General features: G+C 47.6%; 1 protein-coding gene across 2 annotated transcripts; it reads left to right on the top strand.

Moving 5' to 3' along the window:
- Positions 1-4: 4 nt before the first annotated feature.
- Positions 5-20,808, top strand: ZBTB37 (zinc finger and BTB domain containing 37). 2 transcript variants are annotated; one of them, XM_064720022.1, is made up of 5 exons: positions 5-27; positions 1,756-1,854; positions 4,091-5,043; positions 6,358-6,457; positions 8,624-20,808. In XM_064720022.1, the coding sequence occupies exons 3-5, from the start codon at positions 4,121-4,123 to the stop codon at positions 9,110-9,112; spliced, it is 1,512 nt and encodes a 503-aa protein (XP_064576092.1). In that variant the 5' UTR covers positions 5-27; positions 1,756-1,854; positions 4,091-4,120; the 3' UTR covers positions 9,113-20,808. The 2 variants fall into 2 exon arrangements, with proteins under 2 accessions (XP_064576092.1, XP_064576093.1); XM_064720023.1 differs by having other exon boundaries at positions 4,094-5,043.
- Positions 20,809-22,275: the final 1,467 nt, after the last annotated feature.

Here is a 22,275-nt window from a genome sequence, read left to right on the forward strand (position 1 = left end):
GCTGCGGGCCCTTCCCACCCCCGGCAGGTGAGGCTGGGCCGGGAGGGGCGGGCGGAGCCGCTCGGGGCCCCGGAGCGGCAGGGGCGCGGCCGCCGCCCCGCGGGAGCCAGGCCGGGAGGGGCGGGGGCTGGGGGAGGCCGGTCCCGCCCGCCCCGCGCAGCCCCGGTGCGCGGCCGCGGCTGTCACGGTGAGGAGGAGCCGCGGGCCCCGCCTGGGGAGGGTCGGGAGCGCCGGGGCCGGGACAGCGGGCTCCGGGAGCCTGGTGCTGAGGGAGGGCGGCGGACGGGCCGGGAGCCGCCGCCGCCTGTCCCAGCTCAGAGTTGTGTTTGGGCTCGGAGTTGTCGGAGTCCCGTTGGAACGTGCAGGCGGCCCAAGGGGTTTGTTGGGAAGGAATTGTTACCGGTGAGCGTGGGGAGGCTCTGGCACAGAGAAGCTGGGGCTGCCCCTGGATCCCTGGCGGTGTCCAAGGCCAGCTTGGATGGGGCTTGGAGCACCCTGGGACAGTGGAAGGTGTCCCTGCCCATGGCAGGGGTGAAACGGATGAGCTTTGAAGTCCCTTCCAACCCAAACCACTCTGGGATTCTAAGTATGCCTCTCTGGGACCAGGGACAGGAGCCATGGAACGGCTGGAGTTCTGTCAGGGGAGGTTTAGTCTGGATCTCAGGGAAAGGCTCTCCCCCAGAGGGTGCTGGCACTGCGCAGGCTCCCCGGGGAATGGGCACAGCCCCAAGGCTGCCAGAGCTCCAGGAGGGTTTGGACAATGCTGTCAGGCACAGGGTGGGATAGTTAAGCTATAGTTAAGGGCCAGGAGTTGGACTCAGTGATCCTTGTGGGTCCCTTCCAGCTCAGGATAGTCTCTGAAGTTGCCCAGTCATGGTAAATCTCAGCCCAAAAGCTGAGAGTTTTCAGTGCAGCTTCCAGGGTGACATCATCTGCTGGGTGGTCTGTCTCTGCTTCTTCCCTGATGGATCTGGAATTCCACCCACTCCTGGTCGCTGCCTCACAGGCTGGAGGGCATTTGCTGAGCTAAGTCTGAGTCTCAGCTGGTGACACTTGGTATTACAAAGAGCAGTGTCTCAGTGTGTGCCCTGTGCTGACTCAGCTCAGCCTGCACCTAAAGGTGGCTGGAGGTGATGGACTTCCCAGAGCAGGCAGGAATCAGGATGTCATTGCCCTGGGGCTGAGGTGCAGGAGCTCTGAGAGATTCCCTTACTCAGAGGGGCAGAAATCAGCCTCTGACAGAGTAGTTTGAACCAAAAGACAGATTCCCTCTCCCCAGCCTCTGAGTGGGTCATAATGTGCAGGTTCCTTGGCACTGGGTGAGCAGGGTTCTGTGGGTTATAACGAGTAGATGGATTTTCCCTGCCTCTGGAGCAGGAGCTCACAGATAATTTGTTGGGGTCTCTGGGGAGCAGCTGCCTTCTCACCACAGCCATACCCAGCCATGCTCAGCAGTTAAGGGCTGATGATTTTTTTTGCCCTTCTATTTCTGTATATCCCAATCTCAGCCTCTGCCTCCCTCTTGCCTCCCTGGGTGCTCGTGGCCTTGGCAGGGGTGTTTCACCCTTGCCTTCCTTGAGAGTGTACTCTGAGGCCTATTGCTTTAGGAACAGCTGTTTTGGGAAGATGGTGAGCTAATCCTGCTGCTAGATCCTCCAGCAGAACCAAGAATGACAAAGCTTGATGTTCACAACTGCTCTTGGGAGAGCCCAATTCCTCTGCACTTCATTTTTTCTTTCTTTTTACCTCCTAAAGGGGAAGGGGGCAACAAGTTTTCTTCTTACTACATCAGAAGAAAAAAAGAAGGCAGCAGCCCCATTTCCTTCCCACTGCATGTAACTCACAGCACTCCAGGTAAGATGTTGGGTTTTCTATTTCCCCTTGTTCTGTGCAGTTGGTGTTCTGCTCCCAATGCTGTGTTGGCACAGAGCTGTGCACTGTGGTTTCTGATTTTTGTGGGATTTGTTGCTTTCTCCGAAAGATAGGGAAGGGCATGGAGCTGTTGGAGTGAGTCCAGAAGAGACACCAAGATGATCAGAGAGATGGAGAAGCTCTGCTGTGAGGGAAGGCTGAGAGAATTGGGGTGGTTCAGCCTGGAGAGGGGAGGCTTCAGGGTGACCTAACTGTGGCCTCCAGTGCCTGAAGGAGCCAAAAGGAAGGACAGAGAGAGACTCAGGACATGGGATGGAGGGATAGGATGAGGGAGAATGGCTTCTCACTGACAGAGAGTAGGTTTAGATTGGATATTGGGAATTAATTGTTCCCTGTGAGGGTGGTGAGGCCCTGGCACAGGGTGCCCAGAGAAGCTGTGGCTGCCCCTGGATTCCTGGCAGTGTCCCAGGCCAGCTTGGATGGGGCTTGGAGCAACCTGGGATAGTGGAAGATGTCCCTGCCCACGGCAGGGGGTGGGATGGGATGAGCTTGAGGGTCCCTTCTATCCCAAGCCATTCTGTGATTCTGTGATAGGGGAAGGAAAGAAGAAGCCCTATGACCTGGCACTGTTCAGCTGCACCTTGTGAAGCTTTGTGCACACTGGTCTGACTTCCCCAGGGACACTCAGCCATCCTGCCACTCAGAAATCCTTGGCACAGCTCCACAAGATTGACAGGCTGTCCTGCAACTTCGTGTTTAGTCACTGGCTTTGCCAGGTTTGCACAGAGCCTGGTTGGGCATATGGACATATGCTATGCTGCAATGTTCATCAGTTCCAAATAAAAAGTCCTCCAAAGGCAGACATGCTCTTCATGTGCCAATCCCTTCCATTCAGAGACTCCTCAGAGTGGGCACTGTGAGCCTTGGTATTCCCAGCCTGCTTGAAATGGTTTTGTCATCTGCAGAACTCTGCTCAATCCACACTTCAGATGCTCTCCAGCTTGGGAGCTGCTTATGCCATGAGTGGACTTTAACAAGCTTATTTACTTGCCTTTTTTTTTTTTCTTTTTGGATGAGTTTATGTCTCACTTTCATTCATTCCAACTTTTGACCATATATGGTCAGGGCTTCTTTTCCAACTTTGCCAGAAGGAAATGTGATGATGTGGTGGTGCATCCCCAGTCCCCTCCCTGGCCCTGCTCTGAGATCTCCTGATAAGCCTTGGTGGACTTGGCCCTGACTGCACCAGCTGGGCAGTGAGGTGCTCCCTGAGCCTGCCAGGAGCTCTGGTAGAGGTGGGAACAACAAGGAACATCCCAGCCCAGGTGGGAAACAAGGGATGAGCCGTGTGCAGCCTGGGTGAAGCATTTACCTGGACTGCAGCCCGAGCAGAGCAGCACCACTGTGAATTGTAGCCCAAGGGGAACAGTCCCACTATTGCTCTGCTTGGGAAAGAGTCCTGGAGTTACTGACCTAGGGTATGGCCAGGATGGGGACTTAGTGATGACCACTGTGAAGTCTCTTGGGACCCTGCAAAAGTGATCCCGAGTGAAGCTCTCTGAGCTCTCCTGGGCCACAGTTTTTTTTTTTTACTGTCCTGTTATATATTTCCTGGCATGTGTCAGAAGTGCAACATATGATGGATATCTCAGGTTAACAAGGCACTTAGGATGCCTTGAGGTCAGATGTGTGCTGGCCAACTTTTCAAAAGTCTCAGAAGGATTTAGGTCTCAGTGTCTCCTTCCTGGTTCCTGTTTTACAAAGGAGCTTTCCCTATTACTTTCTCTTTTCAAGATGCTTAGGAGGTACAAGTGGTGAGAATTTTAATCCATTATGCAATCAGGTGGCTATTTTTAATACCTGTGCCATTTTTAATGTTCTTTTCACATGCAGATGTGCTTTTATTGAGGCTGATAGAACAAAGTGTTTTGCAGGCTAAAGCTGCAGGGAATGGGGGCCTGTTGGGGACTGGTTTAGCAGAACTCTTGTGCAGGGAGATGCATAGCATGGAGAGATCAGAGAGCTTTTGGGATGCTTTTTTAAGCAATCTCAAACACACTCATTCATAACAGAGCTGCTGCCAGGTGTGTGGCAGTTTAGTGGGTGAGGAAGGTCTCTAAAAACTCCAGTGTTTCAAACTGTGTGGAAGCAGGTGAAAAAAGTTTTAATTTCAAATGATTGGTTCTGCTAACGATGGGATCTTTTCCCCCTTTTCCAGTAGAGTGGTGCACCTGCAGCTGGGACAGCCATGGAGAAGAGTGGGAACATTCAGCTGGAGATTCCCAACTTCAGCAACTCTGTCCTGAGCCACCTGAACCAGCTGCGCATGCAGGGCCGGCTGTGTGACATCGTGGTCAACGTGCAGGGCCAGGCTTTCCGTGCGCACAAGGTGGTGCTGGCCGCCAGCTCCCCCTACTTCCGCGACCACATGTCCCTGAACGAGATGAGCACCGTGTCCATCTCCGTCATCAAGAACCCTTCTGTGTTCGAGCAGCTCCTCTCCTTCTGCTACACCGGCAGGATATGTCTGCAGCTGGCTGACATCATCAGCTACCTGACAGCTGCCAGCTTCTTGCAGATGCAGCACATCATAGACAAATGCACGCAGATACTCGAGGGGATTCATTTCAAAATTAACGTGGCCGAGGTGGAAGCGGAGTTGAGCCAGAGCAGGACGAAGCATCAGGAGAGGCCGCCCGAGTCTCACCGGGCGACGCCGACTCTGAACCGTCCCCTGAGCCCCCGTCACAACACCCCCAAGGGGAGCCGCCTGGGCCAGGTCAGCACCGTGCTGGACATTCGGGAGCTGAGCCCGCCCGAGGAGTCCACCAGCCCCCAGATCATCGAGCAGAGCTCCGATGTGGAAGGCAGGGAGCCCATCCTGCGCATCAACAGGGCGGGACAGTGGTACGTGGAGACGGGCATGGGAGAGCGCGGGGCGCAGAACGACGAGGAGGTGCGCGTGCTGGGAGGAGTGCGCATTAAAACAGAAAACCTGGAGGAGTGGCTGGGGACAGAGCACCAGCCCTCGGGAGAGGATGGCAGCAGCGCTGAGGAGGTCACGGCCATGGTGATCGACACCACGGGCCACGGATCCCTGGGCCAGGAGGCTTTTGCCTTAGGCTCCTCTGGAGCCAAAGTGGTCAGGCCCACCAGCAGTGAGATCGACAGGTGGGTGCTCTTAAACTTCATTATTCACCTTGGCTTAACAGGAGGTTATGCAAGATTCTGACCTGGCTGGGTCAGTCGCTTTGGAACATTTCCTCTTTCTATTTCCTTTGGCCATCTTAAGCATAAGAGTGAAAGGGTTTTTACCAGCTGTTAGGAAGTGTGTCCAGTTTGGGCAATAGTATTTTGGCTGGGTAGTGATCAGACAAGGATCTCCAGGTACAGGGTCTAGTTTGGGAAATTACTTATTAGCTCTTAGAGGTTGGGATCTCTACCTCTCAGTGTCTCAGCTGAGGTGATATTTTTCTTAAAAGAAGATGTTTAGTTCAGCCTCAGCACTCAGATTAATGAGGTCATGTACAGTATGTGTTGCATATCTCCATTACACTGGTGCCTTCTGACCCAGAGATCTGGGCATGGTTCTGGCTGAGAAACAAGCCAGACACCAGCTGTAGGTCAAGGTCTTCCCAGTGGGCCCTGGGTTTACATCTTGAGGCAGTTGAAATGGGGAACCCAGTGGCCTCCACTGTTGTTTTGATTTATATGAGAGAGCCGAAAGCCTTTGTTGAAAATGAGTGTTGAAATCCACTGTGTTTGGATTCTCCATCCATCTGCTTCCCCTCCACTCCAGTATTTGCTTTCTTCCCCTAGGCTCAGGCCAGAGAATGGATTTGATAAAGGGCAGGTCTGTTTTATTTGGGGGGGTTGTAATTCTAGGGTTTTCCTTCACATCTGCCTCTCTTCTAGCTCAAGTCCATGGGGAAACAGCTACCTGGAAGCAGTGGATATTCTGTCACTTTTGCTTAATAAATCAATCAGTGGGAATAATATTGGAGAGTGATGCTTTCCTACTTCCTTAGACCTTTTCCTTGGATCAGCTAGTCTCTAGCATCTCTTTTTGCACTGCAGTCTGTATGCACTGTTTCCCACCTCTAGTCCATCACATTCCTTGTGTTTCACACTGGGAATGGAGGAGGAGGGTGCTGGAGAAGAGGTGTCCTCTGAGAAATGATTTCTGTCCTGCTGTATAGTTCCTGAGTCACCAGGCCCATATTGGTTTATTCATGATAGCAGTCCCTCTCTGTTGCTGAACTGGAAGCCAAATGACTCAGTTTTATTTCTCAGATGTTTAGACTGAAACCATAGACCGGTATGATTTGTTTTTTCCTTTATGTTTGCATTGTTCCACTTCCAGTGTGTTAGCTGATGAGGCTGAAGAGATGCTGTACAGGTGCCTCTATTGCTCACCCATTGCTCTACACATTGTAGTGCCCTGATGCCCATTATAAATCCCATTTCCACTCTCCCCACCCACAGATTCAGCCCTTCTGGCAGCATGGTTGCTGTGACTGAGCGGTACAGATCGAAAAGCGAGTCTCCAGGGCGGATGGATGAGCCTAAGCAGCCCAGTTCCCAGGTAGGCAGATCAAGGTGTTTGCAAGTAAACGTTGGCTTGAAGGTGAAGGGGACTTTGTGGTGATGAAGTTATCATATTTTTTATTTGCAAGCAATAATGTGTGTGATACAAGGCTTTTTACTTTGGCAAAGGATCTACCTGCTCACAGGAGAACATGTGCTGGGCAAGTACGATTTAAAATGGATTCTGGCTGTTGTTTGGGATTTTGGCCAGATACTTGGAAAACACAAGGAGTTTCTCTTGTTGTTTGAGGGCATAAATATCCACCCTTATTCTGGGCAGGCCACCAACTCCTGAGGAGAAACCCCATTTGCCTGCAGAGCTGGATCTGCCCTCAAACACTGGCAGCAAATGCCTGAGCAGAGGGAGGAGGTGTGGCTTGGCTTCTGTGGAAGACGGGTGACAACAGCTGAATCTTTCTATGCCGGTACCAAGACCATTCCCAAAAGCCCTCCAGGCACTACACCAATAAACCTTTTGGGGTGCAGTGTCAAAGAGCTGTGGAGTTTTAGAGAGGTCTCTATCTCTTCTCCACAGCAGACTTTGCAACATAAAGGAGCTCTGAATTCTCTGCTTTCTTGGGCACAGTTTTGGGGTAGGAGGGAGAGATGCACAGAAATGGGAGGGCAGTGGGCTGTAGAGTGCAGCAAAGTGGGACATGGCAGTAATGCCTGTGCTTTATCATTTTGGTGTAATTTAGTTGCATCCAGTTAGTGTCTCAGTGCCACTGTAGTGCAAGCATGTCAGCCAGCACAGTGCAGAAAGACTCTTGTGAGCCTGACAGGTAAGGAATGTGTCAGTGTGTAAGCTAAGGACTTGGCTGGAGGTGGGTAAGGAGATACTAGGCTGCTTTGCTCTTGAGTAAGAGCAAGTGAAGCAAGGGGGCTAAAATTGTGATTGCTTCTGCTGGCTTTGTTAGACACTTCCATAAAATGACAGATACCTTTTTGTTCCTGTTTTGCAAAGCTTTGTTTTCTGTCCTCAGAAGACGTTGCAAAAATTTCAGGTCAAACCAACCCTGTAGGGTAAATGTGACATATTAAGCAATTTTAGCTCTGCCTACAGAAAAAGTGCTCTTATTTCTCCATAGTGAGACAGCCTCAAACATGAAACCAGTCTTTACACACCATGGGGAAGTATCATCACCTTCCACTCTCCTGGCATTGTGATATCCATACTAAAATAGCCTGGCAGTGATCCCTGCCCAATGGCAGTGGTAGAGTGGAAAGGAAGAACCAGAGCTTTGTGTGTCTCCTTGATGCCTGTACAGCTGGATTCAGCAGCACCTGGCACAGTACACTGCTGCTCATGCCTGTAGAGCCCTGGCTTGCAGAGATGCTCTCCTGCTGGTTGCTTCTCCACATTTGGCACCACTGGGAAGCAGCACTGGGGGAGTAAACAGTGCATCTCCAGCACAGAAGCATTCTGGAGTCTGTGTGTTTCTGCTCAATCTGAATACAATGGCCAGAAGTGTCTGTCCTGAGACCAGGCTTGTGGTTCAGGTTGCTCTTGGCTGTTTGTCTGTGTGACTTCAGGAAATACAGAGGAGTCTTTGCTGTGCAAGCTGGGTCAGGCACATCCTTGCCTGCAATGCCACGGGGCTGGGATGGATTACACAGCCAGGCAGGCAAATAGCACTCACTGTAAAATGAACTCTAAGTAACATCTGAATAAATACCTGTGTGAAATGACACCTGAAGACTTTCAGATACGATTTGTGGTTTGCTCCTCCTTTGTTTTACTGCAAGCTCTTCAGCTGGCTTCTTTTTTTATTTTGGACTTTCAGTAAGGGAAACAGAAGGTGATACACCCAAGTGTTTAAATTAAACTGGCACAAATTTTTTAAAAAGTAACAAGTATTGACATGTGGTCCACAACTGAATTGGTGGCCAAGTGCCCTTGTGTTAAGGGCTGCCTTTTCTTCACCAGATCCAGGGAATGGCTTGGCAGAGAGGGCCTTTGCAGCAGTGGTTTCTAATTGATTGCTTGTTTGTCTTCAGCCCCGAGGCCCCAGTTAAGCACTTAAATGTGTGCTTGAGGTTACAGACATTAGTGCTGCTGATTTTGAGGTTTGGCACATGCTTTACTGGCTGGACCTGGGCCCGATCTTCTCTGCAACTTGTTTTAGGCCGCTTGTAATTTAAATCTCTGCCGTTTCCTTGGCAGGGGGAGGAATCAGCCATGCTGGGAGTGAGCGGTTACGTGGAGTATCTGCGGGAGCAGGAGGTTTCCGAGCGCTGGTTCCGGTACAACCCACGGCTCACGTGCATTTACTGCGCCAAATCCTTCAACCAGAAGGGCAGCCTGGACCGGCACATGCGGCTGCACATGGGCATCACCCCTTTCGTGTGCCGCATGTGCGGGAAGAAGTACACCCGCAAGGATCAGCTGGAGTATCACATCCGCAAGCACACGGGCAACAAGCCCTTCCACTGCCACGTGTGCGGCAAAAGCTTCCCTTTCCAGGCCATCCTCAACCAGCACTTTCGCAAGAACCACCCCGGCTGTCTGCCCCTGGAGGGGCCCCACAGCATCTCCCCCGAGACCACCGTCACATCCCGGGGGCAGGCAGAGGAGGAATCTCCTCCGCAGGAGGAGGCTGTGGCCGTGGGGGAGACGGCCCAGGGCTCTGTGTCCACCACCGGGCCGGATTGAAGTGCCAGGAGAAAGGACAGTCTTCCCATTCCTGGCTCTAAAGAGTCAGCACCGACCCGGCAGGCTGGTACTGTAATTAGTGCAATGCCACCACTGAACAGAAAGAAGCTCCCAAGATGTTGCCAAAATAGAAAAATCTCTCTCTTTCTCTCTCTTCCTCTCACACACCCACACACACACCCATAGAGTGTTAAATGTTTTTCTCCCTTATTCCTCCTCCTCTCGGAGAAAAACAGAACAACTGTGTCAATCAACTTCTTATTCAGGGATCGACAGGATTTTAAATTTTTTTACTGTTCTGTAGTGATCTGGGACAAGCAGTCATTTGTATTTCTGGACAGCGCTGTGGCCCAGCAGGGCGTCCCACCGGCGGTGCCGGGTTCAGCCACAGAGCCATATCCATGCTCCCGCTCGAGGGGAGAGCAGGGGCAAGGGGCTGTTGCCTTTCTCCCTTCCCCAGGTAGTTGCCACAGCAGAGAAAACAAAAATACTGTCCTGGTGGAACTTTGCCTTGCCCAAGTGTATTTATCCCTGTCTTATTTTGGTGTGTCTCTTTACATTTTTATTTAAACTGTTATTTTAGGGCTTTGGGCTTGCCCGTTCCAGGCATGCAGCCCTGGTGCCCCTTGTTAAAGTGGACACAGCTACAAAGTGGTATTCCAGAGATCAGCAAAATGTGAAGGAAGTACTTCAGCTACTGAGAGTGGTATTTAGCAGCTGTGAGGTTTGCATGAGACTCTGATGCATTGGGAGAAGGGTTGGAGGGGTATTCCAGAGGAGGTTGTCCTCTGCTGTGCTGATCTGGAGAGCTCAGAGCACTCTGAGATCCCGGCTGGAGTGCTGCCATGCTTCAGGTGGTGCCAAGGATTAGGAAGAGATTTTCTGGAGTTGCTGAATTGCAGAGTTAGGGGCTGGCTACCAAAGTCCTCTTTCACCCCTGCTCCCCCCTCGACACACACTTGATCTTTTAGAACAGCAATACGGGATATGGGAATACTGCAATGCTGTTGTCACAGCCGAGCAATCGCAGGTGGTTGCTTTTAAACCTGTTTCTACAAACTAGTTTGATAACTTTTTTATCAATGAAATGCAAAAAGAAAAGAGAACCTTACTCTATTTCCTTATAACAGTTCAGGAGACTTAAAAGTGAACGGTTCCTAGAGCAATCACAACTCTGTCCCCTTGCATGGACTTAACATTTTTGTATTCTGAGTAGCTCTGATGTTTAGAGCAAGTTTAGCAAACCTGGAGAGACATGCCTGCGTGTGTATTGTAGGTGTTTGCACGAGCTTACATGGTTCATAACCAGAAAAGCATGGGACAGGCAGATAAGTGCAAATATCCTGACATCTTTTTTTAAAAAAATATGCAATATTTTAAGAGTTTTCTCTAGTTCTGATGCCAAGTTGTTCATGATGAAGGGGGGAAATGGACGACAGGTTGCGCATATCAGGTTTGGTGAAGGAGTTCTCTTGAGGATGTATAATGTGTACATGATGAGGAAGGGTGAAGTTCTGAACCTTAAGGTGATGGGAGGAACAAGGAGACATTGAAAAAGAAATACACTTCCTCTTGCTTCAGTGAGAAAGCTGGATGAGAGGTTAGAGCTGGGGCATAGCAGGCAGGAGACTGACCAAGTGACAATAAAGCTTGGCCTGCTGTCTGACTGCAGTTTTGGGCACATGGAAACATCTCCAGCCCTTGCTTTCCCCATCTGCAAATTGATACTTGGGATCATTTTCCTGCCCCTTTGGAGGGAATAATTTGGAGAAGGGTGATGTATTCTTGCCTTGATTTATAGATTTTTTTATGTGTGAGGAGTCTCACTGTTCCTCCCATCTCTCTCTCAAAAAGAGATGTGGCTCTAAGGCGTTTTTGTGTGTGGGAAAGGGCTCGGTGCCAGCATCACGTGTAACAGGGATGTGATCCTACAAGAGGAACCTTTGCAGGTGTTCTGAGCTGGGTACCTGCAAAGTACCATTTCATTGACCATTTCAAACAGGAAAACTGATATTTCACCTCCGTTTTCCTTCTGTGCCTTCTTCCTCCTCTCCTGTCAAGGGCATCCATCACACAGGGAGTGATTTGGCCACCCCAACAACCAGCTCCGTCAGGTTTCCTGGCAAAGGTCAAACATCACGGTACCAAAACACTGAGGTTGCCAGAGAGCAGTGGCAGAGGATGAGGTGAGAGGGTGGCCAAGGTAGGTTTTGTTGCAATCAAGGTGCAGGGAGGAGTGGAGATGTGCTGCTTTAGTCATAGCTTTTGAAGTTACCAAAAATGAAAAAAAAAAAGTTAAAAACTTTGAAATCCTATCCTGTTCACACTAGAGAGCATAAAAAGTTACTTTTAGTTGCTTAAAAGATTTTTAAGTGTTTTAAAATAGAAATTTTAAAAGAATACTACCAAACTATAAAAACATAAAATTATTTATATACATATATTATATAAAATATAGTGGGAAAGTTTCCCTGCTAAGCTTGCTGTGAAGAGAAGGGTGAAGGTGCAGTAACTGCTACACAAGCAACATTTCTCTGAGACAGATGGCAACCATAGTGAGGAAGGGCTGACATAAAATGGTGAATGCCTTTGTTCCCATGGCATAACTGTGAGTTTCTTGAGCAGGTTTTTATTTTACTGTATCAATACTGTGAAAGGAGAAGCATCCAAACAGTACAGGATGCCAACAGCGCGTCCTGTTTGCTGATTCACTACTTCAAGTGGCCTGGTGAAAACCATGAAATTAATCCTTCATAGCTTACTAGGCTGAAAACAAAGCTTGTGAAAGGTTTTTCTTTTTTCCTCCTTTATGTTTGCTTTTCTTTTTGGGTTTTTGTTGATTTTTTTGTTTTGTGCAGAGGTTGCCACTGTATAAATGATCATTTCTGATTGCATGCAAAAGAGCCAATATTCTTGCCCAGGCCTCGCTGAGGTGAAGTTTATAGCTTGTAGCTAGAGTCAGTATAAGGTATGGTAGTGGGAATCATTTTGGTATTATTTCTGTACATTTAATGGATGTGTATGTATGTGTGGGAATCATGATGTCTAATATTTCTTGAACAGTGCTGAAACCAGTTCAGGCCCATCTGCACTAGACAGTGGAACCAGTTCTGAAGGAATCGTTATTGGACATTTCTTTCAAGGGCCGACTTCCTGAGTGCAGATGAGACCAAGGTTCGAGAAAAAAGGGGTTGGAGGTGCTGTACGGTATGGAGGAACCTCATGTGAATTTTCTGGCAGCGGTGTAGCTACTTTAGAGGTGCTTTCCCTAACAGAATGATACTGTGTCCTGTTGCCTCTGCGTTGGTGTGGCTCTTTACAGTTGCACCAAAGCTGTGGAGAATCAGATGCCAACTTTCCAAGTGTGAATGCTTCTGTGATGGGTTGAGGCACAGCTTTGCATTCCCACATCTAGCTGCATCTTGTTCTGCCAAAACTGTGATTTCAACTGTGATTTAAGGAGGATGTGAAGAGAACTCTTGTGTTTTAATACCTCTGTACGTTACATTTTTGTCTGCTTTAGAGTTAGGGCTTACTAACCCATTTGTTTTCTTGCCTCAGGCAACAGGGAGAACACACTCTGGTTTTACAGTTTGCTTTCTTGGAGGTGGACGTATTTCTTAGTTCTTTGCTGCCAAAGAACTCACCTCCCAAATGTGAAGAGTTGTGGTTATCTCCTTAAGCCTGCAGCAAGCCCTGGTGCCACGTGTCAGCCAAGTGACATGATGGTTGCCAAGGCTGTTCCCTGCTGCTGCCAGGTTACCTGTGAATAGCTGTGAAAATAGCAAGAATTGTGTTAATACTGTGTTGCTGCTTTGGAGAAAAGCTAAACCTCTTTGTCTCAGGAGGATGACTGATGTGATGCTGGGAAAAGAAGAAGGCCAAAATGCAAAAGGAGGAGGCCAAAATGCAACGAGAGGATGTGAGAACAAATTGTGCTTTGTATTTCCAGCAGCTAGAGAGGGATGAATGAGAGGCTTTGTGGAATGTGAATCTGTTGCAGGAGGCTGAGGACATTCCTAGAGCTAGCTGAGTAAGATGCAGGGATAGCCTGGTGAGAGCCAGAGCAGCCAGTGCAAATGGGCAGTCCCTCCTTGTCCTCTCAGCGTTATCCACTATCAGGTTCAGTCCTTGGACCTTCCTACATCTTCTCTACAATGTTCTCAAGCTGTGAGCTGTATAATTTAACTTTAGTTTGGGTGCTGGGAAGAGCAGAAAGCATGTTGTGTCTCTGCTGCTGTTTCAAACGCAGAGAGGTCGGCAGGGACTGACCCCGTTCCCATCTGACAGCTCTACAGAGCTGGAACAGCGCTGGGAACAGGCTGAAAAGCTTCATGGGGCTGGCTCAGCACACAGGGCACAGAGCCAGCATTGCAGCCCTCTGTGAGCTCAAGGTTGAAGTACGTGGACAGCACAGCCCTCCCTGCTTGTCCTGCTCTCATTTTGTTACAGCTCCGTGGCTGCATTTCCACCCCACACCTCTGCAATAGGAATGTCACTAAACTGTGGGATGCCCATTTAGGAAGTGATTCCAAGCAGTTTGGTTTTGGAGTAGAGTCCTTTTTCAGTGATTCCTAACAAGGATCCCAAGGATGAGCCCTAACAAGGCCTTTGCAAGAGCAGAGTTGTAGCTTTTATTTGCTGCTGACTTCATCTCTCCAGCAGAATCCAACATACAAATAGGAAGACAGCTGCAAAGGTGCAGCTGATTAAACTGATTTGGGTGGAAGGTGGCCTGGGAGGTAGATAGGATCGTGCATCTTGAAAACCAACAAAAACCAGCCCTTAAAATTACTTAAACTTTACCAAACTCTCCTCTTTGATCCATGACATGCCTGCCAATATGGCCGTGTCAGCATCCAAACGTTTCTGCCATTAGTGACATTAAATGCTGTTCAAGCTCTGCTGGAAATATTTTGGAGATGGGAAAAGTCCCTGCTCATGGCAAGATGATTGGACTAGATGACCTTTAAAGGTCCCTTCCAATCCATACTATTCCATAAGTCAAGAAGCTGTAATTCAAGGAGACTTTTTGCCAGGGTCTGGACTCTGAGTTTTCCCTGGGAGCTGAGTCTGTGGCCAGGACTGCAGTTGGAAAGCCTGGGATCCACTGCCATAGCAAAATAATTGTGGTGAGCATTACTCCTGTCACAAGGTGAGAGCCATGCACAGAGTGTTGATATTGGCAGTTAAAGGGCCTAAATAGGAGCTCAGAATCCTTATTTTAATCACTGTCATTCAAATGATATTTCAATATAAAATACATATGTACCTGTGTATGTATATGTGTATATAGATATATATTTGTAACCAAATAGAATTTAGAACTATGCAAACAATACTGGCTGCTTCTTGAAACTAAAGTCTACCAGAACATTTTGGAATAGAGTAGATTTGGAGTAGACTTGCTATGGAGTTTTGTTTGTTTCTTTGTTTGGTTTTGTTTTATAATCAGTAAAATGCAGCAGACCAAAGTTTTGCTGCAGTTAGTCTTATTAGAAATGTAGGTAATTCCTAACCTGAAACCCACTCAAGTGGGTTATGAAATTATCTGAAGAGTGCTACCATCTCTAAAATATTTCCATCTGCTGAAAGGCTTTGGCTTGGCAAACATAGGAAAACACAGAGGCTGGGAATTAGGAGAGATTGGATGTGATGTTTGGGCTGATGGAATCAAGAAAGGACTGGGAGCATTTTCTTTTGGATGTAGGATTGAGTTGGTTTCAAGGCATCTCCTACTTGGGAAAATGTGCATAGCTGAGATGGGGGCAGTGATCAGAGCATCCCTGAGATGAATTCTGGTTTTGATGGACGTATTAGAAAGCTTCCTGCTGAATCTGATGGTACAAGAGTTTAGGCTGCTGGGAGAAATTCCACATGATTTCTGTCATTTCTTTGTGTCAGATCTGATCTTTGCTTTTAGGATTAACTGCAGTGTATCTGTGACTTTCAGTGAGCTTTGGCTTTTTATTCCTGGAACTGTAGACAATTCAGGTTTCCCATAACATTATCCTCATCCCAACTGTGAACAAGTTACTACTGCTTCTTATAATTTATTGTCTTTCTGTTCCTGAATGTCTGTGTGATCCAGCTGGTCACCAGCACCACCTTCCAGTGCTTCATTAGCTTTTATGCACAGGGAATTGTTGCAATGGATAAGTTGACCATGCTAGTTGGAAGAGTAGAAGCTTTTGGAGAATGACTTTGCTTCCTCTAGCTGTCATTAGGGAGTGCACACACACATACCTGTACATACATATATAGAAACAAATATAATGTGTTTCAATATAAACTCATTTAGCATTATTCTTATTTAATTTATATTTTAATCTAGTTGTAAACCAAAGTATTACAGCTTGTGAAATGATGTCTCTCTGAAATAGGAGGAACCGTTTTTTAGGTGGGAATTCTGAAAGGTCTTTGGTGACAAAAACATGGATAGGAGCAAGACTTAAGAACTTGTGCTGCTGGGGAGGTGCAGCCTTGAAAGGATTTGAAACTTGCTGAGTAAAGTTGGATAGTGGGGCCTTCTGAAGGTGTTCTTCATGGTCCTTAACAGTTTTGTTGTAAAACAAGGACGTTCTGGCAAAGCTAGAAATAAAAGGGGAGAAAGCAGAAAATCAGACTGTAACCTGGCACAGCCAGGAGCTGGGGAGGAAGCCACAAAACCAGCCACTGATGTATTTAGTGTGTAATTTAAAGTTTTAGGAAATGAGCCATTGCTATTTAGTGGTGTCTAGAAGTGGTTGGGGGTTTGTTAATAAATTCTGTAAAGGCACGTGTTCTGCTGTCACCAATGGGAAGAAATAATGGGTTCAAAGATAAGATCTTGCTGGTTTTTCTGTGCCAGGGAGTAATCACCTTTCTGAGGAATTAGCAAGTGCTAAGAACAAATTCACCTCTAATATGTCCCACAGGCCTGGCAGTGGCTCTGCTTCCTCTAGGGAGGAGGAAGAGAGCTGAAATAAGGAGAGAGCTAATCTGCTTTCAGCCCTGGCTGGTGCTGGTGGCCCTGGAACCAGACAGGGGAGTGGGTAGAGAGGTGGAACAGCAGCACAGCATCACTGCAGAGGTAGTGCATGTATCTGGCATGCCATGGATGCTGTGGGCCGGGAAATGCTGGGTGTAGAACCTGCACAGGGGCAGGAGCATGCAGGAAATGCTGCTGCCTTGTGATGTGGTGTGAGGTGTCCAAAGATGCCTATCCTGGCACAGCTGAGCAGCACCAGTGTTTTCCTTGCTGGAGCTGTGAACAGTAAGAAGGAAAAGGGGTCAGTCCCCTGTGAGGGCAAGATTTGCTGTGAGCATTTCAAAAATGCCATTGGAAGGAACTGAAGGGTGGGAAGGGAAGAGTGGAAGGGGCACTACTAGACTTCCAAGTGCCATTTTCTGAGTTTTTGAGCAAGTGTTGAAGACTGAAGTTTGTTTTTGTTTCAGTGCTTTCTCCTTTACCTATATAACTTTTCCTATTTAAACTCCACAGCTCAGGGAAGGGTGCAGAGAAGATGGAGCCAGACCCTTCCTGGAGGCACATGGTGGAAGGAGGAGCAGCAGTAGGCAGCAGTTTATACCAGGGAAAATCAGGTTAGGTATGATAAGACATTATCTCACCATGGGTACAGTCAAACAGCATTGGAGCAGGTATTCCAGAGAGGTTGGGAAGTCTCCACCATGGGAGAGTGCAGCCTCCAAGTTCCTGTTTCCATTAGACTGTGCCAAGCTGTATTTTTGTTACCTTTTTTTTTTTAGTTTTATCATATAAAATTGGCAGCTTTATTGGCCTTCCTAGTTTGTATCAGTTAAGCTTTTGAAACATGTTCAGGTATTTTTAAATACTGCTGTGTAAGTTCCTTGTTTAATCTGACATATTCTGATTTATTATTTTACTGCAGTTACCTAAGGCAGTACTTAAAAATCAGTGCATTAATTTTTTTGCAGACTTTGAGCTTAGTTTTTGATAATGTACCTAACACCCTTCCCCTCAGATATATGGTGAAATGGCTGCATTATTTTTATACTGCAGTGAGACTTATTTATTTAAACCTTCCCATTACCTTTGCAGACAGACCCAATATCATTGGCTATGAAACTGTGAAACTAATGAGAAATGAAAAATGAAGTTGGATTGTTTCATTTACTGCTGGACAAAAAATACGGAAAGTGGCAGTATAAAAAGATAAATTACAGTTTAAATTAGTTACTCAAATGACAGAATGGTTTGGGTTGGAAGGGACCTTAAGGCTCATCTTATTCCAACCGCTCTGCCATGGGCAGGGATGTCTTCTGCTACAACTCCAGTAGGAGCTACTGAGTTTGGGGCAGGGGAGGAGTCACAAAGCTAGTCTGAGAGAAACAAATTTTAACTTGGTGATGCCAATTAATTGGTTCTCCACTTGGTCAAGTTTTAAAAGCTGTTTCTTGAGGTTTCCCTGGCTCTGCTCATTCATCTACATACCTTGGGCATTGGTTTGATACGGGGGTTTGTGCCTCCGAGAGTGTTTTCTGAGAGTTTACATGTCTAAGGAACCTCTCTGAATTACTGTGAAGCTTTCCTTGAACCCTTCCTTGCCTGTGCATTGGTAACTGAACACAGCTCTGGCCTGCAAGAGGCCAGTGGGAGGAGGGTGGCAGCACTGGGTGACACTAACAAATGGACAGTGCAATTCTCAGGCTGACAGATTGGATTTTGGGAAGGGGCATGAAGCCCCAGCCCCACTGTGGCTGTCCCCAGCCCCAGGGTGTTCTTTCAGTCAATGTTTGATTACAGGGCAGCCTGGATCTCCACCAGAGGTGCAGAGAAGGAGGGTGTTGGTGGCATGCAGGCACTTTTCTGAAGTTTTAGAAGATTTCCTAAGCCAGGGTTGTGCTGTTGGGGGAAGCAGCCCAGGTGGGATTGAGAGTAGAATTTTGTCATACCCTTTGCTTAAAACTACTTCCTTGGGCTTTCCCTCTAAGGCACTGGCCTGGGCAGAAAGCTGCCACCAGACAGCTTCCAGGGCTGTGCTGTCACAGGGCAAGTGCCAGTAAGGAGCATTGGGAAGGGAGAGGGAAGCGGTGTTGTTCAATGTGTTGGGGGATAACATGGCTGACATTTAGGACAGGCAAGAGCAACCCTGGGTGGCAAAACAGACTTTTTTGAATAAGGTCTTTTAGAGGCTGAATGAGGAGGAGAATAACATGCAGCTGTGTGTTCTTGCAGTAACATATTCCTCATCTCATGCCCCACACTTGCAGGGAGAATTAGCCAAGGATGAGAAGATGGATCAGATGGTAATTCATGGAAATGGAAGCAAGGTATTCAAAACACTGCTTTAGTCTGAAAAGGGAAGGGAATGAATGCAGTTTTCCCAAGCCTCTAGTGTGTGAACACTAGCTGAAGCTCCTATGAGCTATGTCCCCATTGTCCCCAGAGCTCCCCTCATTTCCCTCGTGTCACCCCACCTTTCCTGCACAACACTGTGAATATGATATCTGTAGCTCTTTTTAAAACTTTGGATTTTTCCATTAAATCTGCTCAGAGCAGGAAATGCTGTCCTACTGCAGGAGCAGACAGGATGTGACCCCCAAACAGAGCATGGATAGTTGAGTAGTGGGAGAGAGAATTTTAAGAGTTAACAAGGGAAGTGGCTTTGTATAGCAATTTGCTAATCAAATTTCATCTTGTAACAAACTTAACTGACAATCAATTTCTAAAATACAAAAGCCTCTTAGAGGAAATAGTCAAGTATATCTTCACCAGAAAGATTTAACTGGGATAACTTAATAAAGAGCACAGGATTTTTTTTTTTCCTCCTTTTTTTTTTTCTTTTTTTTTTTTTTCTTTTAAGCAATCACTCCAGAAATGGAGTTGCATTTAGCAGCAGTGATTGACAGGACAGTAACTACCTCTCTCTCTTGGAGTGCTGAGGTTACCACACTACACACTCTAGCAGCAAAGCTTTCACTTTAAAGAGATTTGTTTTCCTTACCTCTGTGTTTCAGAAATGCAAGTCTGCTTTGTAAAGTGACTCTAATGAAAATGGCATCTGGCAGGAGCAACGGGAGTCCCTTGGGGTCCACAGTCCTTCTTGGCCTCCAGTTCCTTACTGTGACCCTTTGCAGGTTGGCCATGGGGCTGTGACAGTTCAGGAGAACTTTGTCACCTCCCATGTGCTGCACGACAGTGAACTGTCCTCTGGGCCGGAGCTGTGAGACCACATTCCTGCACTGGGAAATCAGTTAATGGTGGCAAAGGTAAAGGAGAATCCATCTCCCTCCTGCCTCCAAGGCAGCAGGCAGCAGTAAAAAAAAAAAAAAAAAAAAAAAAAAAAAGCAATAAGATAAAACACAAACACTTTTATATGTTGTTCATTAGTCAGCAGATCTGACTCTGCAAATTTATATATATATATACATACAGAGAGCAAATCTCTCATGTGAAAAGGTGCCATTTTTTTTCTAAACAGTCCCTTTCCAAACTAGAACAGCACTTTAAATAGGTTCCTCTTTAAAAAAAAATTTAAAAAATAAAAAAAAAAATGAAAAAGCAAACCCTTTTCTGCCGCAATGCACTTTAACTCGTCAGAGGGTACAGCTGTGGCTGGCTGGGGACACAGCTGTACAGGCAGGCAGCTCCTGGGCAGGCACAGCTCGGGGGGAGCAATGCTGCCAGAGCCTGGCCATGGCAGCTCTACCTCCAGCAGCCCCCCGGGCCCGGAGCAGCCCCGCCGTGCCCCAGCACCCGTGGGGCTGCTGGCTGCCAGGAGACTTTGGAATCTTGCAAGAGAAACCCACCCTTGCCTGGCAAGAAGATTTAAAGCCCGTTTTTTAACAGGTCAGAAGTTGCACCCAGTTAGAACCCAGCTGGCAGCCCAGGGCTGAGCTGAGCAGCAAAGCCAGGAGAAAGCTGTTACTGGGGTTGTGGGCTTTTTCCATAACGTGAATATGGAGCCCTCGTCAGTTCTGTTTGGTTTTTTTTTTTCTTTTTTAATCCAAGTTTGTGTGTCCCACATTGATTCTGCTCTGAGCTGGTTTGCAGAGTAACCATTTGTAACAGAAATTGTGCTGTCACCTTCAACTAGTGACCTATAAATCAAACCTTTTTAGGACAGGTGTCCTAACACTCAAGACTTACTTTCACAGTTAAGAAATTTCCTGCTGTACTAATTATTCTTTTTTATTATTTTATTTTCAATTGCAGTCCTTATTTCAATTTTAAAAAGTCAGTGTTCAGACTAGTCTGGAGTAGGCTGAAGAGTAAGCCTGCTGTAACTTGTGGATATCAGACTGTTCTTCAGTGATTTTCCAAGCTGTTTCCAAACTGGCCCTCCATGACTGCTTCCCTTTTCCTCTTCCAGCAGGCACTGGCAAACAAAAATTCCATGGCCATTGTGTCCAGGGACAGCCAGCACTGCTGGAAGGGGTGGGCAGGGGTGGCAGGGGAACCAGAGTTGGGAAAGGGGGAAATAAAATCAAGGTAGAGGGGACTGTACAATTGCATTGAAAGCAGTTTAGCAAAAAGCGCTCTCGTTGGACAGCTTTAAGAACAATGTGAATGAGAACTTAGCAACTTGGGTAAGAATCTTGGAAAATTCTATAAATGTATACTTGAAATTCTGTTTGTATTAAAAAAATGCATTTTCTTCTTTCTTTTAACACTGTGTAAAAGAACATTATGCATGTGAGTGGTTTGAGAATTAAATGGTTTAATACTCAGATCCTTGTCTGTGTCTTATAGCTTAATGGTCCTTATCCAACTTGGACTTTCTGTCTGGTCCTGCACACTCTCCTAAGCTGAGCAGCTTGAGAGAGGTTGCACAGTGCCAGGTTGCTGTTCCTGGCAACTCAGATAGCTTCTGTCCTTTTTGCCTGAGTTTTGTCTCACCTCTTCAGCAGGCTGAACCCTTTCCAGTCTCCCCAGGAGGAATGAGCCCTGTGCTCTTGCTGCAAGTTTTGGATGTTTTCCCAGCTGCCTATGGCAGGGGAAGCATTTTGGTTCAATGCCATGCTAGGGAGGCCCAGGCACTGCCTCAGCCCTCCTCTTTCCCCAGTGTCCAGGTCCACAGCCTGGGGCACAGCTGGAAAAGGCAGCAATTACAGGAGGTTGTGTGTCTGTCAGTGATGTTTACAGGCAGAAGATGGGATCCTGCAAGAAAAGCCTCCCAGAGGAGGGCAGGGAGAGGCAGAGGAAGAGCTGCTTTCTGAACTCTGTTATTTTCAAAATGCTTCCCCTTTTCTCCCAGGGTCCCAGTCCATCAGCTTCTTTCCAGGTACTGCCCCAGGGGAGCATGCACCTAAAGGAGCCCCTGAGGGACGCCTCTCAGATGAGCAGGGTTTGCCATGGCACATGGGACAATGGAGGAGGTGGCTCTCCATGTCCCAGTCACACACTGCTTGCACAGATGCTCAAACAATCCTGCTAGGAACAGGAAAGAGTCAAACCCCTGATAGCTTCCAAAACTAGAGAGCCAGTGACCAAAGATCTGGCATACCAGCTCTGTCCAAGTGAACTCCCTCACTGCTTGGCTGCTCTAGCAGTTGCTGCCAAGAGAAGCCTTTACAAAGGTGGGTATTCTGCTGGTCCTACAAAATCCAGAGTAAATGGCCCACTGGGCAGTGCACCCCACTGTCTGCACACACCACTTCCATCACCTCCTGAGGGCAGGACCTGTGCTTTCACTGTCTGTTTGGTTTGAAACAGCTGCCTGAAATGGAGACATCTGCATCTTCAGGACAGCCCTGCCAAAGGTCCTACAGCAATACAGCCACCCTGAGAAGGCAAGAGGACTTATCACATGTGGCCTGGCAGCAGGTCAGGACACCTCAGCTCCTGGAATAAACCTGCAGATGAAATAGTTTATTTTTATCAAAGCTACAGGTACTGGTAACCTTACCTGGGTACTGTCGTGGTTCATGGGCACTGCTGCCACAGTAACTGTTAGATGAAATCTTAGCATTAAAAAAGAGTTTCAAAGCCTTGGCTCTGCTAGTGATTCCCAGCACTTGGGCACACAGACACACCAGAGCTGCTGGCAAGCAGGGCACAGCTTTTGGCAGCTCTTCCACCCACATGGAGCTGCAGAAGGGTGTTCCTAGCCCAGCCAGCACAAGCCTTATGGCTGCTGCTGTTCCGCTCACCTTTTCAGTGTGGAGCCCCATTTGTTGGAAAAGAGGAATTTAAATAA

Source organism: Zonotrichia leucophrys, chromosome 8 (genome assembly GCF_028769735.1).
Source record: "Zonotrichia leucophrys gambelii isolate GWCS_2022_RI chromosome 8, RI_Zleu_2.0, whole genome shotgun sequence".
In the NCBI taxonomy this organism is placed as follows: Eukaryota; Metazoa; Chordata; class Aves; order Passeriformes; family Passerellidae; genus Zonotrichia; species Zonotrichia leucophrys.

Bases quoted from the DNA above. Each gene is read 5' to 3' on its own strand.
- ZBTB37 (XM_064720022.1), top strand. From the start codon at position 4,121: ATGGAGAAGAGTGGGAACATTCAGCTGGAGATTCCCAACTTCAGCAAC. The intron at 5,044-6,357 runs GTGGGTGCTCTT...CCCCACCCACAG, and splicing joins ACCAGCAGTGAGATCGACAG to ATTCAGCCCTTCTGGCAGCA. The intron at 6,458-8,623 runs GTAGGCAGATCA...TTTCCTTGGCAG, and splicing joins CTAAGCAGCCCAGTTCCCAG to GGGGAGGAATCAGCCATGCT.